We start from the raw sequence: 14,428 nt of genomic DNA on the forward strand, positions 1-14,428 counted from the left end.
GGAGAATAAATCTTTTTCTAAACACACTGCCCAGGATTTTAACCCAAGCACCCAAGACAGGAAGGTGGACACTGTAGCATCAAGCCAAAGGGACTACTGCTGCTTAACACACTAACTTTAATTTTCTATCATTATTTGAGGCTTAGAAAGGCTAAATACAATGTGGTGAATATGATAACCTGACAACGCTGCAATAAGGGTAAAATCAGCCAAACACTCACTCACCTTCATTATTCACCAGCGAGGACGTATCAAAGGACGCCAGGGAGCCCGCCAGCGCCCTGCAGGAGGGGGCCTGTGAGGGTGCCGAGCCTGTGCTGACGCCGCCCGAGCTCTGCGTGTCCACGGTGACATTGGTGGAGTCGCTCGCGGCCGCCACCGTGTCCGTCGAGCCCAGGCTGTCGCACGCTGACCAGCTGCGCATACTCATTGATCGGGATGTGCTGCGTAAGGGGTGTGAGGGTGTGGGTGTGGGGGTGTTGGGAGGGAAGGGTGGGATATGGGGTGGGATGGGTATGGAGGTGTGTTGGTGTGTGAGGATAGGTGTTTAATGAGTGTGTGTGTGTGTGTGTGTGTGTATTTACCTAGTTGTGATATACAGGAAAAGAGCCTTGTAAATCCGTAGAAAGATAGCCCATTTTTCCTCCACATTGTCAGCCTCAAAAAAAGTATCCCATTGTGCTTCCTCAAAATGTTTCCTAAGTTGTTCAAAATTTGCCTTATTAAAGTTGAACCATTCTTTCCTGTAGTCCTCATTCCTGATTCTTCTACCTCCTTCTCGTAATAAGTATTCAATAAGGACATGATCGCTCTTCCCTATAGGGCTCTTATAGTTCATCTCCTCTATGATATCTGGCTCCCTGGTGATTATCAAGTCCAATCTAGATGGCTCGTCATTTCCTCTGAATCTCGTATAGTCCTCAACCCGCTGTGTGTGTGTGTGTGTGTGTGTGTGTGTGTGTGTGTGTGTGTGTGTGTGTGTGTGTGTGTGTGTGTGTGTGTGTGTGTGTGTGTGTGTTTAGACTACTATATTCAATGATTTCATATACAAAGAAGACCATTATAACACTCTCTCTCTCTCTCTCTCTCTCTCTCTCTCTCTCTCTCTCTCTCTCACCTTGAAGACTGTCGGGCAGATCCAATTGACTGGTATGAAATATTATCAGGATTGTCGCGGTGTCTGCTCCTCCGGCCCCCTACCGCCACCCCCACCACCCCAGGCACCCCAACCCTGTGTGTGCGGCTGCGGGGGGCATGGGGGGTGTAGCGGCCGGCCCCCCCTCCGCCTGTCCCTGCTGCGGTGGGTGGCTCAAAGAGAATGGCCGGGCGGTGGCGGACAGCTTCCTCGTAGGTGGGGGGAACACCCTGGTTTGGTTTTAGGGGAAGAGGATGAGAGAAAATGTTGAAAGATGGGTGCTATTCTATTTTTTTTTTATGACAGCAGTGCACTTTCCTACCTCAGTCCAATTTTGATGATATGAGAAACATGAGTACAAATTGGAATGACATGAGTACAAACTGGGATACTCTGGGTACTATTTTTTTAACAGTAAAGTAAGCAACTGAGGGGAAAAACATAAAGAAATAAACAAAATAAAGTAATAATAATAATAATAATAATAATAATAATAATAATAAGAATAAGAATAAGAATAAGAATAAGAAGAAGAAGAAGAAGAAGAAGAAAAAAAAAAGCTTGCTAATCACTGCCCCTAAAAAAAAAAAAAAAAAAAAAGTAGAGAAGTGGAGAGGCCAAGAGAGAGGTCAATTTTGAGAGGAATGGAATGGTGTGAGTACAAACTGGAATGGTGTGAGTAAACAATGAAAGGGCACGAGTACACTAGACACTCATTATCCTGGACAGCGTTGCCAGACTGTCACACTCAGGAGGTTGTGTTTGACGGTTTATGCAATTTATAACCACAAACTGTCACCCCTATGCAGACAACCCTATCTATTTATAGTTATTGCTACAAAATTTAATTCCTGATGATCTTTATTTACATAGTTATGGATAAGTAACTGGATAATACGGAGCTAGGTAACGGCAAAATGGTACCACTTATCCTGGACCATGATATCTTGGACCATGATTTTTTGGACCATGATTTTTTGGACCATGATTTTTTGGACCATGATTTTTTGGACCATGATTTTTTGGACCATGATTTTTTAGACCATGATTTTTTGGACCATGATTTTTTAGACCATGATTTTTTGGAACATGATTTTTTAGACCATGATTTTTTGGAACATGATTTTTTAGACCATGATTTTTTGGACCATGATTTTTTGGACCATGATTTTTTGGACCATGATTTTTTGGACCATGATTTTTTGGACCATGATTTTTTGGACCATGATTTTTTGGAACATGATTTCTTAGATGTCTGATTCCCCGCCCCCTCCCATCCCCCTTCCCCCCTCACCTCATCAGGGAAGGCAATGAGGGCCACTCTGTCTGGGTCGTGGTCTGGGTGAGGAGGTGGTGCGCTGGCGGGGCGGGGGTGGGGCGCAGGGGGGATGTCCACCACCCCACCACTGCCGCTGCTCCTCAGACGCACCAACTTGGGGCTGACGGCTCGCTGGTACACTGTGGGAAGGAGGAGAGAAGGAGGAGGAGGAGGAGGAGGAGGAGGAGGAGGAAGAGGAGGAGGAGGACGAGGGAGAGAAAAGTAAAAGAGAGGAGAGAAGAGGAAAGGAGGAAGAGAAGGGATAGGAAGAGGAGAGGAGAGGAAAGGAAAGGAGAGAAGAGGAAAGGAATAGGAAGAGAAGGAATGAGGAGGAGAGGAGAAGAGAGGATGGGAAAGGAAAGAAGAGAAGAGGAGAGGAGAAGAGAGGAAAGGAACAGGAAGAGAAGGAATATGAAGAGGAGAAAAGAGGAAAGGAGAATGAGGAAGAAACAAATGAAAGGAGAGAAGAGGAAGAACACACCATGGAGGAGGAAGAAGAGGAGAGAAACAAGGAAAGGAGTCAAGGAGTTAAGGAGGAGGAGGAGGAGGAGGAGGGGATGATCATTAGTACTACCGTTGTTGTTATATAAATCATAACACATTACCTTGCAAATCAATCTATACATCAATCAATACTTCATCAATCTATACTAGACACTCACACCCACCAACATCACACACACACACACACACACACACACACCTCTCCTCTCTCTCTCTCTCTCTGACACTCACGTATAAGCGCCAGAACAATGAGTAGAATGCCGATGACGCTCCCGGTTGTGGCCACGAGGATGGTATGGATGTCAAGGATGGAGCTGTCCCCCCTCACTGGCTCTGTGGGGAAGAAAATGGGAGTGTGAGGTTGTGGAGAAGTGACAGAAGGGGGAGGAGGAGGAGGAGGAGGAGGATTTAGGGTCATATTCTTAACCATATCAGCACCCTAGCACACACAATTGACAAGGCTTTCATAGGAGTCTTGGGGATGGCATTTCCAGAGGTAGTTTTAAGACCCTAGTGGTAGTTTTGACCCTTCTCCTGTACCATGAGTGTAAAAAAAACTTCCCTTTCCCTTTCCCTTCCCCATCTCCAACTGCAGCACCCACCTTCCCTGCTGTACTGATGCAGGCGCTGACACACAGGGGGCAGGCGAGGGGTCCAGCAGCCTGTGTACTCCTGGCAGGTCACCACAGAGGGCCCCATCAGCTTGTAGCCCGAGACGCACTGGTAATAGACCTGTGGCGGGGCGGACAAGCAGTGAGGAGGAGAAGGAGGAGGAGGAGAGTAAAGACACACAGATACGGAGGGACCCATCAACTTGTAACCCAAGACACACTGGTAGTAGACCTGTGGCAGGGCGGACAGGCAGTGAGGAGGAGGAGGAGGATAGAGAATAAAAACACATGGATAGAAAGTCTGACTGATTGATTGACTAGACTGAAATCACTGGTCATATGGCGCTGAATAAAATGATCGTATAAAATCAAAAAATTATAAAGTTAAAAATCGTGAAATTGTGAAAAGTTTGTGAGCATAATAACAGATAGAAAGGTAGAGGAGAGTGCTGAAGATGATGATGGTAAATAATGGAAAGACAACTGGAGAAGGTAATGAGAAGGTGTTAGGCGTAGTGATAAACAATGAAATGAAACGATACAGAGAGGTGAAGAAGGTTTAAGATGATGATGATGGAATTTTAAAGACATACAAAGATAGAAAGGTAGAGAAGCGGTGTCGGGTGTAATGATAAACAAAGAAATGATACAAAAAGACAGAGATGAAAAAGAGCTGTTTGAGTAGATGATTATGGACTATTAAAGACATACAAAGAGAGAAAGGTAGACAAGAGGTGTTAAGGAGGATGAACATAAAAACACACACAAGGGTAGAGATATTGGGAAACATACAGAAGGGAGGAAAGTATAACTAGATGAACACACACACACACACACACACATACTCTCACCTGGGCCTGCACTGGGAAGGATGAGGCACTGTCCGAGAGTGTGCCGTGAGGGATGTTCTGTGGGGGCATGCAGCTGTTGAAGGGCTCTGTGGATAGGAGGGATCATTATTATTATTATTACCGTTATTGCAATCCTCCTTACTTTTCTACATCTTTCATTAACCCTAAAGCATGGGTGTCGACAATAGTCGACAGCTGGTGCCTGGGCTCAAACCGCAGGTGTCGACAATAGTCGACAATGCATTTTTTGAATTAGCGCGCAGCCAAATTTAACTTGTTTGTGGTGAAGTAGGGTAAGCATGTTGTTTTCTTTCAAAAAATACCTAACCATGCTTTGAGAAGATGTCCGCTAGACATCCCACCTCCTCTCACCTTCCTATGAATTTCATCCATAAGATGGGGGCCATTTGACCTCAGCACCCATCGAGGGCATCAGGAAGGCCCATAAGTTAAGTTTTTTGGGTGTGTTTCACATAAACTGTATAAAAGTTATGCTTTTTATTACTAAGTCATAGAAGGGAGGTCCACTAGTGGTGGAAAACTGTCTATAATATTAAAATGTGCTTTCAAATCACCCCTTGGCTTCCTTCCTTCTTTCTAAAGTTCTGACTTCAACCCCCTAACCCCAAGCCTCTCACCACACTCCGGCGACATCCCCACCCACTGTCTTCCTTTTCCACTAACTTATTCACCCAATCTCTCTTGTATATGGCCTTAGAATTAGCCTCAAATCACCCCTTGCCTTCTTCCTCCTTTCTATAGTTCTGTCTTCCACCTCCTAACCCCATGCCACTCACCACACTCTGGCGACGTTCCCACCCACTGCCCAGCTCTGCAAGTGAGGGTGTGGGTGATGCATGGCGCCAGGGTGTTGCGATAACGTGGCAGGCAGCGGTAGGCCACCTCGGTCCCCTCCACGGCACCCCTGACGGCCACCACTCCCCGAACAAGCTTCTGGAGAGTGTGGGGCACCTCAGGCGGCACGGGGCATAGCTCAGCGCCTGTGGATATGGTTTTGTATGAGGGTTTGTTGAAGGGGATGGGAAGAGGATGGGGAAGATAAGGTAAAGAAGAATGCTAGATGAGAAAAGGGCGGCACGGGGCATAGCTCGGTGCCTGTGAATGTGGTTTTGTATGAAGGTTTGTTGAAGGGGAAGGGAGGATGGGGAGGGGAAGAGAATGGAAAGGGGAAAGGAGGAAGGGGAAGATAAGGTAAAGAAGAATGCTAGAAGATGAGAAAAGGGAGAAGTATGTAGAAAAGAAGAAACAAGGAGAGAAAAATGTGAAATATCAAGAAGATGGGGAAGGGAAGGGGAAGAGAATGGAAAGGGAAAAGAGGAAGGGGAAGATAAGGTAAAGAAGAATGCTAGAAGATGAGAAAAGGGAGAAGGGGAAATATGTAGAAAACAAAGAAACAGAGAGAGAGAAAAATGCGAAATATAAAAAAACAGATTTAGACTAACATTGGTTTACACAGAATTATAAAACATACACACACACACACACACATAACCTCCTTCCCCTCACGTACACACACAACCTTCCCCTTCTCCCTCCCACACACACACACACACACACACACACATATACAACACAACATCCCTTCCCCACCTCTACCCCTCCAAAAAAAGATAAATAAATAAAATAAAACACTAATAATAATAATAATAATAATAATAATAATAAACACTCACCAATCAGCTGCTGCGACGGTTCACACTGAGGCACGACCTTCCTGGGCACCCACACTCCCCCTTTCTGGCAGAGGAAGCGATCGGGTCCCCTCAGAATGTACCCAGTGTGGCAGACGAACTGTATTCTCGCCCCCGCTGGGTACTCCTGATACTCCTGCCCGTCCCATGACCCAGTGACCTCAAGGTAGTACCCATTCATGACGGGCTCCCTCGCGCTGCATCCCTGACTCACTGGAATGGAGAGACGGGTTGGATTTTAGTGGTGGTGAACTGTATTTGGTTGTTGTGGTTTAGTGTTCTTATTTGGTTGAGTTTCCCCTTCTTAACCAACATGATTTTAATGGCAGACTATATTTGGTTGTTGTGGTTGAGCATTCTTATTTGGTTTAGTATCTCCTTAACCTAAATGATTTTAATGGTGAACTGTATTTGGTTGTTGTGGTTTAGTGTTCTTGTTTGGTTGTTTCTCCTTCTTAACCAACATGATTTTAATGGTGGACTATATTTGGTTGTTGTGGTTGAGCATTCTTATTTGGTTTAGTATCTCCTTAACCTAAATGATTTTAATGGTGGACTATATTTGGTTGTTGTGGTTTAGTGTTATTTGGTTGAGTTTCCCCTTCTTAACCAACATGATTTTAATGGTGGACTATATTTGGTTGTTGTGGTTTAGCATTCTTATTTGGTTGAGTTTCTCCTCCTTAACCTACATGATTTTAATGTCAGACTATATTTGGTTGTTGTGGTTTAGCATTCTTATTTGGTTGAGTTTCTCCTTCTTAACCTAAATGATTTTAATGGCAGACTATATTTGGTTGTTGTGGTTGAGCATTCTTATTTGGTTGAGTTTCTCCTTCTTAACCTACATGATTTTAATGGCAGACTATATTTGGTTGTTGTGGTTGAGCATTCTTATTTGGTTTAGTATTTCCTTGACCTACATGATTTTAATGGTGGACTATATTTGGTTGTTGTGGTTGAGCATTCTTATTTGGTTGAGTTTCTCTTTCTTAACCTACATGATTTTAATGGTGGACTATATTTGGTTGTTGTGGTTGAGCATTCTTATTTGGTTTAGTATTTCCTTGACCTACATGATTTTAATGGTGGGCTATATTTGGTTGTTGTGGTTTAGTGTTCTTATTTGGTTGAGTTTCTCCTTCTTAACCTACATGATTTTAATGGTGGACTATATTTGGTTGTTGTGGTTTAGCATTCTTATTTGGTTGAGTATCTCCTTAACCTACATATTTTTAATGGCAGACTATATTTGGTTGTTGTGGTTGAGCATTCTTATTTGGTTTAGTATTTCCTTGACCTACATGATTTTAATGGTGGACTATATTTGGTTGTTGTGGTTTAGTGTTATTTGGTTGAGTTTCTCCTTCTTAACCTACATGATTTTAATGGTGGACTATATTTGGTTGTTGTGGTTTAGTGTTATTTGGTTGAGTTTCTCCTTCTTAACCTACATGATTTTAATGGCAGACTATATTAGGTTGCTGTGAGTCTAGTATTATTTGCTTTAGATTATCCTCCTTCTCCTACATGACTTTAATGGCAGCGTAAATTCAGTTGTTCTTATCTTAGTATTTTCCTTTTAATTCTAGTTTCTTCTTCTCTTTACACATTTATCTAGTTTCCTACATTCTTCACCCCTTCTCTTTTGGCATGTTTTCTCTCTTCTCTCTTTTAACCCCTTTAACACGAGGACATGTATACTGCGTCCTTGTGTGCCCCGTACCATATCTGAGGACGAGCATACTGCGTCCTGGCTCGCTTTAGCCAATATACGAGTTATTTTATCTCTATATTTATGCCTACATCTCAAAATTATCAATTAATTTATGTTTCTTTATGTGCACCATTTAATTATGCATGTTTTCATATATAATACATGATGATTATGTTGAGTTTATGGCTGAAAACTTGTTATATTCGATGGCGACATTTGAAATTTGGCGCACACGGCGATCCCGGATACGGAGCGGGGCGCTGTTTTGGCCTGGCCGTAGTGAAGGGGTTAACATTCTTTTTCTCCTCTACGTCTCTCTCCCCTTCTTTTCTGATATTTTCTTTGTTTTTCTTTCCTTTCCTTTCCTTCTTATGTCTTTATCCCTTCTGCTTCCCCCTTTCTACTTCCCTTCTGCTTACTGCCTTTCCCTTCCCTTTTCTCATGTCCTTACTTTCTCCTATATGTTCCCTTTCCTTTTCTCCTTGTGTCCATCCACTCTTGCATTCTTCCTTTCCTTTCCCTATTCATTCCTACATTCCTTTTTATCTTACTTCCCCACTTCCTTCTGCATTCTCTTCCCCTCTCCTTTCCTTCTTCTATCTATCTACCGCATCCTTTCTCTCCCTTACATTATCTTAACTCCAGCATGTCTCCCTCACCTTCCTCCCCCTCCACCCCAATCCCCAGCTTCCCCACCCTAATACTCACCACACTGAGGCACCTCCCCTTGCCACTCCCCATGGTGACACGTTAGGTGGTGGGGCAGGCGCGGGGAGAGAGAGGTTTGCAGACGATACCCGGCCTCACACGAGTACTCCGCCAAGGTGTTCTCTGGAAGCCACTCCCCTCCTATGTCCTTCTCGGATACCTCTACGCCGGCCCCGCCCCAGCCCTGGACAGGCACGTTGTATAGCCCGGGTCTCTGTATCACCTGTACCTTCCCCTTCGGTATGCTTTCTGGGGGTCCGCACTGCATGGCTGTCGTCGGGAAGGGGAGAATGGCACAGTTAGAGTGTGTGTTTGTGTGATTTAGTGCTGTACATGTTTTTACTACAACTACTACTACTACTACTACTACTACTTTTTTTATTTTTTTTACAACAAAGGAGACAGCTCAAGGGCACAAGAAAAGGAAACAATAATAAAAAAATAAAGAGAAAAAGCCCGCTACTCGCTGCTCCTAAAAAGAATCCAAAGAGGTGGCTGAAAGAGGGGTTAGTTTCAGGAGGAGAGGTGTTCTACTACTACTACTACTACTACTACTACTACTACTACATTGGAGGGAGAGAGAAGGGGCTGGGAGTTATGGGAGAGAAAAACCATGGAGTAAAGAGGGAGGATGGAAGAGGAAGAAAGGAAAAGGAAGAAAGAGGGGAGAAGAAGGGGGATGGAAGAAGAAGGAAGGGAAGAAAAGTGAGGAAGGAAGGTGTGAGAGAGAGAAAAGTTAACGATGAATAGAAAAAAAGAAAGAACGGAAGGGAAAGGAAAGAAAAAGGGGAGGAAGATGTGGGAGAGAAAAGTCAGGTAAGAAGAGAAAGGAAGGAAGGGTAGAAGGGAAGGGAAAGAGAAGGGGGAGGGAGATGGGAGATACAGGAAGGGGTGAACTTGTGAAGGGAAGGAAAAGGAAGGGATGGAAGGGAAGGAAAAGAGAAGGGGAGGGAGATGGGAGATACAGGAAGGGGTGAAGGGAAGGAAAAGGAAGGGATGGATGGGAAGGAAAAGAGAAGGGGAGGGAGATGGGAGATACAGGAAGGAGTGGAGGGAAGGGAAAGGAAGGGATGGAAGGGAAGGGAAAGAGAAGGGAGATACAGGAAGGAGTGAAGGGAAGGAAAAGGAAGGGATGGATGGGAAGGAAAAGAGAAGGGGAGGGAGATGGGAGATACAGGAAGGGGTGAAGGGAAGGAAAAGGAAGGGATGGATGGGAAGGCAAAGAGATGGGAGATACAGGAAGGAGTGGTGGGTAGGGATAGGATGGGTTGGATGGGAAGGGAAAGAGAAGGGAGATACAGGAAGGAGTGAAGGGAAGGAAAAGGAAGGGATGGAAGGGAAGGGAAAGAGAAAGGAGATACAGGAAGGGGTGAAGGGAAGGAAAAGGAAGGGATGGAAGGGAAGGGAGATGGGAGATACAGGAAGTTGTGAAGGGAAGGAAAAGGAAGGGATGGAAGGGAAGGGAAAGAGAAGGGGGAGGAAAGGGAAGGAAAAGGAAGGGATGGAAGGAAGGGAAAGAGAAGGGAGAGGGAGATGGGAGATACAGGAAGGTGTGAAGGGAAGGAAAAGGAAGGGATGGAAGGGGAGGGAAAGAGAAGGGGAAGGAAAGGGAAGGAAAAGGAAGGAAATTAACACAACCAGGCAATTCAAAACAAAAGTGGACATATGAAAACAGAACAACAGAACAACATATGAAACCCAACATACTTTAACTAGGTCAACATATCTATGCCCCCAAAATACCCTAATTAGATAAAAGATTTGGAGCCTCAGGACTAGATAGATTAGATAGACCTGACACAACCAACAAACACACACACACACACTAAAAACGAACACTCACAGCGACAGCGGGGAAGCACGGTGAAGCCCTCCTGGGTCTTCCATATGCCCCCAGTCCCACAGTGCAGCTTGTGTTCCCAGCGTGGCATGAATCCCCTGGGGCAGTGCAATGTTACCACCTCCCCCACTAGGTACGACCTCTTGTGGGGTGTGATTTGGGCGTTGGGGATGTGTGGGGATGTGCACTTGCCTGTTGAGAGAAGGGGATGAGAAGAGGCAGGGAAGAGGAAAGGGATGAGAAGGGTGAGATAAAAAGGGAAGGTGTGAAGAGAAAGGAAACAGGGAGGAAGGAAAGGAAAAGAGGGGAGGGAAAGAAGGGGAAGGAAAGGGAAAGAGAAGAGAAACAGAAGGAAGGAAAAGGAAAAGAGGGAAAGGAAAGAAGGGAAACAGGAAGGAAGGAAAAGGAAAAGAGGGGAGAGGAAGGAAAGGGAAGATGGAAAGGGGATGGGAAGGGAAGGGGAAGGTATTGTGGGAATGTTCAAAGGGATAGGAAGGTTGGAAGGAACAGGAAGGGAGGGATGGGAAAGGAAGGGAAGAGTGGAGAAAGGCAGATGGAAGGGAAGGGAAGGGAAGGGAAGGGGAAGGTATTGTGGGGATGATTAAGGGGATAGGATGGGAAGGTTGGAAGGGAGGGATGGGAAAGGAAGGGAATTGTGGGGAAAGGCAGATGGAAGGGAAGGGAAGGGAAGATGGAAAGGGGAAGGGAAGGGAAGGGGAAGGTATTGTGGGGATGATTAAGGGGATAGGATGGGAAGGTTGGAAGGAACAAGAAGGGAGGGATGGGAGAGGAAGGGAAGAGTGGAGAAAGGCAGATGGAAGGGAAGGGAAGGGAAGATGGAAAGGGGAAGGGAAGGGAAGAGGAAGGTATTGTGGGGATTATTAAAGGGATAGGATGGGAAGGTGGGAAGGAACAGAAAGGGAAGGATGGGAAAGAAAGAGAAAGAAAGAGAGATGGAAGGGAAGGGAAGGGAAGGGAAGCAAAAATCCACTAATATTACGTTTTGATCAAATTTTTCCTTACCAAATATATTAAGGAGGTCCCCCTATACCAAAACAACAACGAAAATAAACAACAACAACATCAACTACTATCGTCCGTCACCTGTTGAGATGTTACTCCGCGACGATATCAGGTTCGCCTCGTCGTCTGTGTCCGCTGCCATCACCACCACCACCATCACCATCACCACCATAGTCACCACCATTGCTGTCATTGTAGCCTTCATGGTTGCTTAGCTGGTGAGGAAACAAGAAAAGAATGTTAGAGGAGAGAGTGAGAGGGATGGAAATGGCTGAGGAGTGGTGTTGTGATATGATAAAGGAAGGGAAGGGAAGGGAACTGAATGGAAGGGGAAGGGAAGGGAAGGGATGGTAGAGAAAGGAAAGGAAATGGAACTGAATGGAAGGGAAAGAAGGAGAAAGGAAGGGGTGGTAGAGAAATGAAAGGGAAGGGAACTGAATGGAAGGGGAAGGGAAAGGAACTGAATGGAAGGGATGGTAGAGAAGGGAAGGGAAGGGAAGGGATGGTAGAGAAGGGAAGGGATGGTAGAGAAAGGAAAGGAAATGGAACTGAATGGAAGGGAAAGAAGGAGAAAGGAAGGGGTGGTAGAGAAAGGACAGGGAAGGGAAGGGAAGGGAATTGAATGGAAGGGAAAGGAAAGGGAACTGAATGGAAGGGGAAGGGAAAGGAAGGGATGGTAGGGAAAGGAAAGGGAAGGGAACTGAATGGAAGGGGAAGGGAAAGGAAGGGATGGTAGAGAAAGGGAAGGGAAGGGGAAGGGAAAGAAGGAGAAAGGAAGGGGTGGTAGAGAAAGAGAAGGGAACTGAATGGAAGGGGAAAGGAAAGGAAGGGATGGTAGAGAAAGGAAAGGGAAGGGGATTGAATGGAAGGGCAGTGTGCAAGAAGGGGAAGGGAAAGGAGAAAGGGAAGGGAACTAAATGGAAGGGAAGTGTGAAGAAGGGAAAGAAGGGGTGCTAAAGAAAGGGAAGGAAAATGGATCAAAAAGTAAAGGAAGGGAAGGGAAGGGTGAGGAAGGGAGACCAACACCCTATCAATCCCTGTGACCCTAGCCAAATGCCTCAATCTCCACCCTCAGTCCTGTGCTCAGCTCCCTCAAATCACATCTTCCCACCTCCTCCCTCGACACCCCATCTCTCCATGTGACCCCAGCCAGAAGCTTCAACATTCTCCAATCACAGCCAACCAAGACATCCTCCAACTTCTTCGTTCAGTGTATGGAGGTGTGTATATGCTCCATGCTACAGAGGTGGAGAAATCAGTAATGTAAGAAATGAGGTGGAAAATACAAAAAGGGCGACCTAATGTTTTAATAGTTTTGGTCAATTTGTGTTTTAAATCTACCGCCAGCCTCCCACGCCCCATGTCAGGCGAGTCTAGCAGAAAAATCATGCAACTTTAGGTCTATGAATCGCCCGTTTTAAGGTTGCTTTTTCCTTAACCCGGTAGCAGTGATGGGCCAAATTTGTGGCTTTACCGTGTAGCAGCGACGGGCCAAATTTGTGGCTTTACCGTGTATCAGCGACGGGCCAAATTTGTGGCTTTACCGTGTATCAGCGACGGGCCAAATTTGTGGCTTTACCGTGTATCAGCGACGGGCCAAATTTGTGGCTTTACCGTGTAGCAGCGACGGGCCAAATTTGTGGCTTTACCGTGTATCAGCGACGGGCCAAATTTGTGGCTTTACCATGTATCAGCGACGGGCCAAATTTGTGGCTTTACCATGTATCAGTGACGGGCCAAATTTGTGGCTTTACCATGTATCAGTGACGGGCCAAATTTGTGGCTTTACCATGTATCAGCGACGGGCCAAATTTGTGCCATGATATAAACCCCCCAAAATAGATGATGCATAAACTGATCACAAATGTTTTGATATATATTATGAAATGGTTTGTGTGAGTGATGATTTTTTTCTCATTTTTCTTGCGTAGAGGGACCATTAAGAAACATGATCCCCGCTGCTACTGGGTTAAAAATCATCAGCGTTCTTCAGTGGCCCCAGACTCACCACACCAGCACACTGACCACTCGGCCACTGCCTCCCCAGCACATGTCTGGAGCCCTGAGATGGTCTGATTTATCCAGTATCCTGAATATAAAGGTTCAATTTAACCCGGTAGCAGTGGGGATCATGTTTCTTAATGGTCCCTCTAAGCGAGAAAAATGAGAAAAAATCATCCCTCACACAAACCATTTCATAATATATATCAAAGCATTTGTGATCAGATTATGTATCATCTATTTTTGGGGGGTTATTTCATGGCACAAATTTGGCCCGTTGCTACTACACGGTAAAGCCACAAATTTGGCCCGTCACTGCTACACGGTAAAGCCACAAATTTGGCCCGTCGCTGCTACACGGTAAAGCCACAAATTTGGACCATCGCTGCTACACAGTAAAGCCACAAATTTGGACCATCGCTGCTACACAGTAAAGCCACAAATTTGGACCATCGCTGCTACACAGTAAAGCCACAAATTTGGCCCGTCGCTGCTACACGGTAAAGCAACAAATTTGGCCCGTCGCTGCTACTGGGTTAAAGAGGGTCTACTGCCCTAACTCAGCCCTCCTCAGATGGTAACCTTGAATTTGTACCCAGGAAGTAGGCATGATGAAAGAATATGTCACTATAAATCATGATATACTTTTAATTAACATCTTGGAAATGTCACAGCCTTCTAAAAACTTTTATTCCAATCCATCTCCATCAATCATATTCAGAGATAAGTCTGGTTTATAATTTTATGGAGGAGTTTAGAGGCAGTGAATTTACCAAACAGGAAACAGGGTATTGCCGAGGCTTGAGAGAGTGACAGGTACTGGGCGTAATCTCTCCTGCGGCTTGTCTAAAGTTGCTTAGTACACTTGCACTGTAGCCACAACATATGAACATAAGAACCTAAGGTGTCTGCAAGAAGCTGGTATGTCTATGCAAGGCAGCCCCACCTAACCTCACTATCCATGAATTTATTTAATCTTTTCTTGAATGTGTCTATTGTATTAGTACT

General features: G+C 45.2%; 1 protein-coding gene across 8 annotated transcripts in view; it reads right to left on the reverse strand.

The window, feature by feature from the left end:
- The window catches only part of LOC126983611 (uncharacterized), a 31,578-nt gene that overhangs the window by 7,422 nt on the left and 9,728 nt on the right, over window positions 1-14,428 (reverse strand). For 6 of the 8 annotated variants that reach the window (XM_050836436.1, XM_050836438.1, XM_050836439.1 and 3 more), the window contains 11 exons: window positions 11,501-11,634; window positions 10,400-10,588; window positions 8,557-8,826; window positions 6,114-6,344; window positions 5,217-5,420; window positions 4,420-4,505; window positions 3,560-3,800; window positions 3,189-3,290; window positions 2,430-2,593; window positions 1,118-1,365; window positions 226-443 (listed from right to left, as the gene is read on the reverse strand). In XM_050836436.1, the coding sequence (XP_050692393.1) occupies window positions 226-443; window positions 1,118-1,365; window positions 2,430-2,593; window positions 3,189-3,290; window positions 3,560-3,800; window positions 4,420-4,505; window positions 5,217-5,420; window positions 6,114-6,344; window positions 8,557-8,826; window positions 10,400-10,588; window positions 11,501-11,624 (2,077 nt within the window). In that variant the 5' untranslated portion in view covers window positions 11,625-11,634. The remainder of the gene's footprint in view (window positions 1-225; window positions 444-1,117; window positions 1,366-2,429; window positions 2,594-3,188; window positions 3,291-3,559; window positions 3,801-4,419; window positions 4,506-5,216; window positions 5,421-6,113; window positions 6,345-8,556; window positions 8,827-10,399; window positions 10,589-11,500; window positions 11,635-14,428) is intronic. The other 2 variants (XM_050836444.1, XM_050836443.1) reach the window with 2 other exon arrangements.

The sequence above is a fragment of the Eriocheir sinensis genome, chromosome 54 (genome assembly GCF_024679095.1).
Source record: "Eriocheir sinensis breed Jianghai 21 chromosome 54, ASM2467909v1, whole genome shotgun sequence".
Lineage (NCBI taxonomy): Eukaryota > Metazoa > Arthropoda > Malacostraca > Decapoda > Varunidae > Eriocheir > Eriocheir sinensis.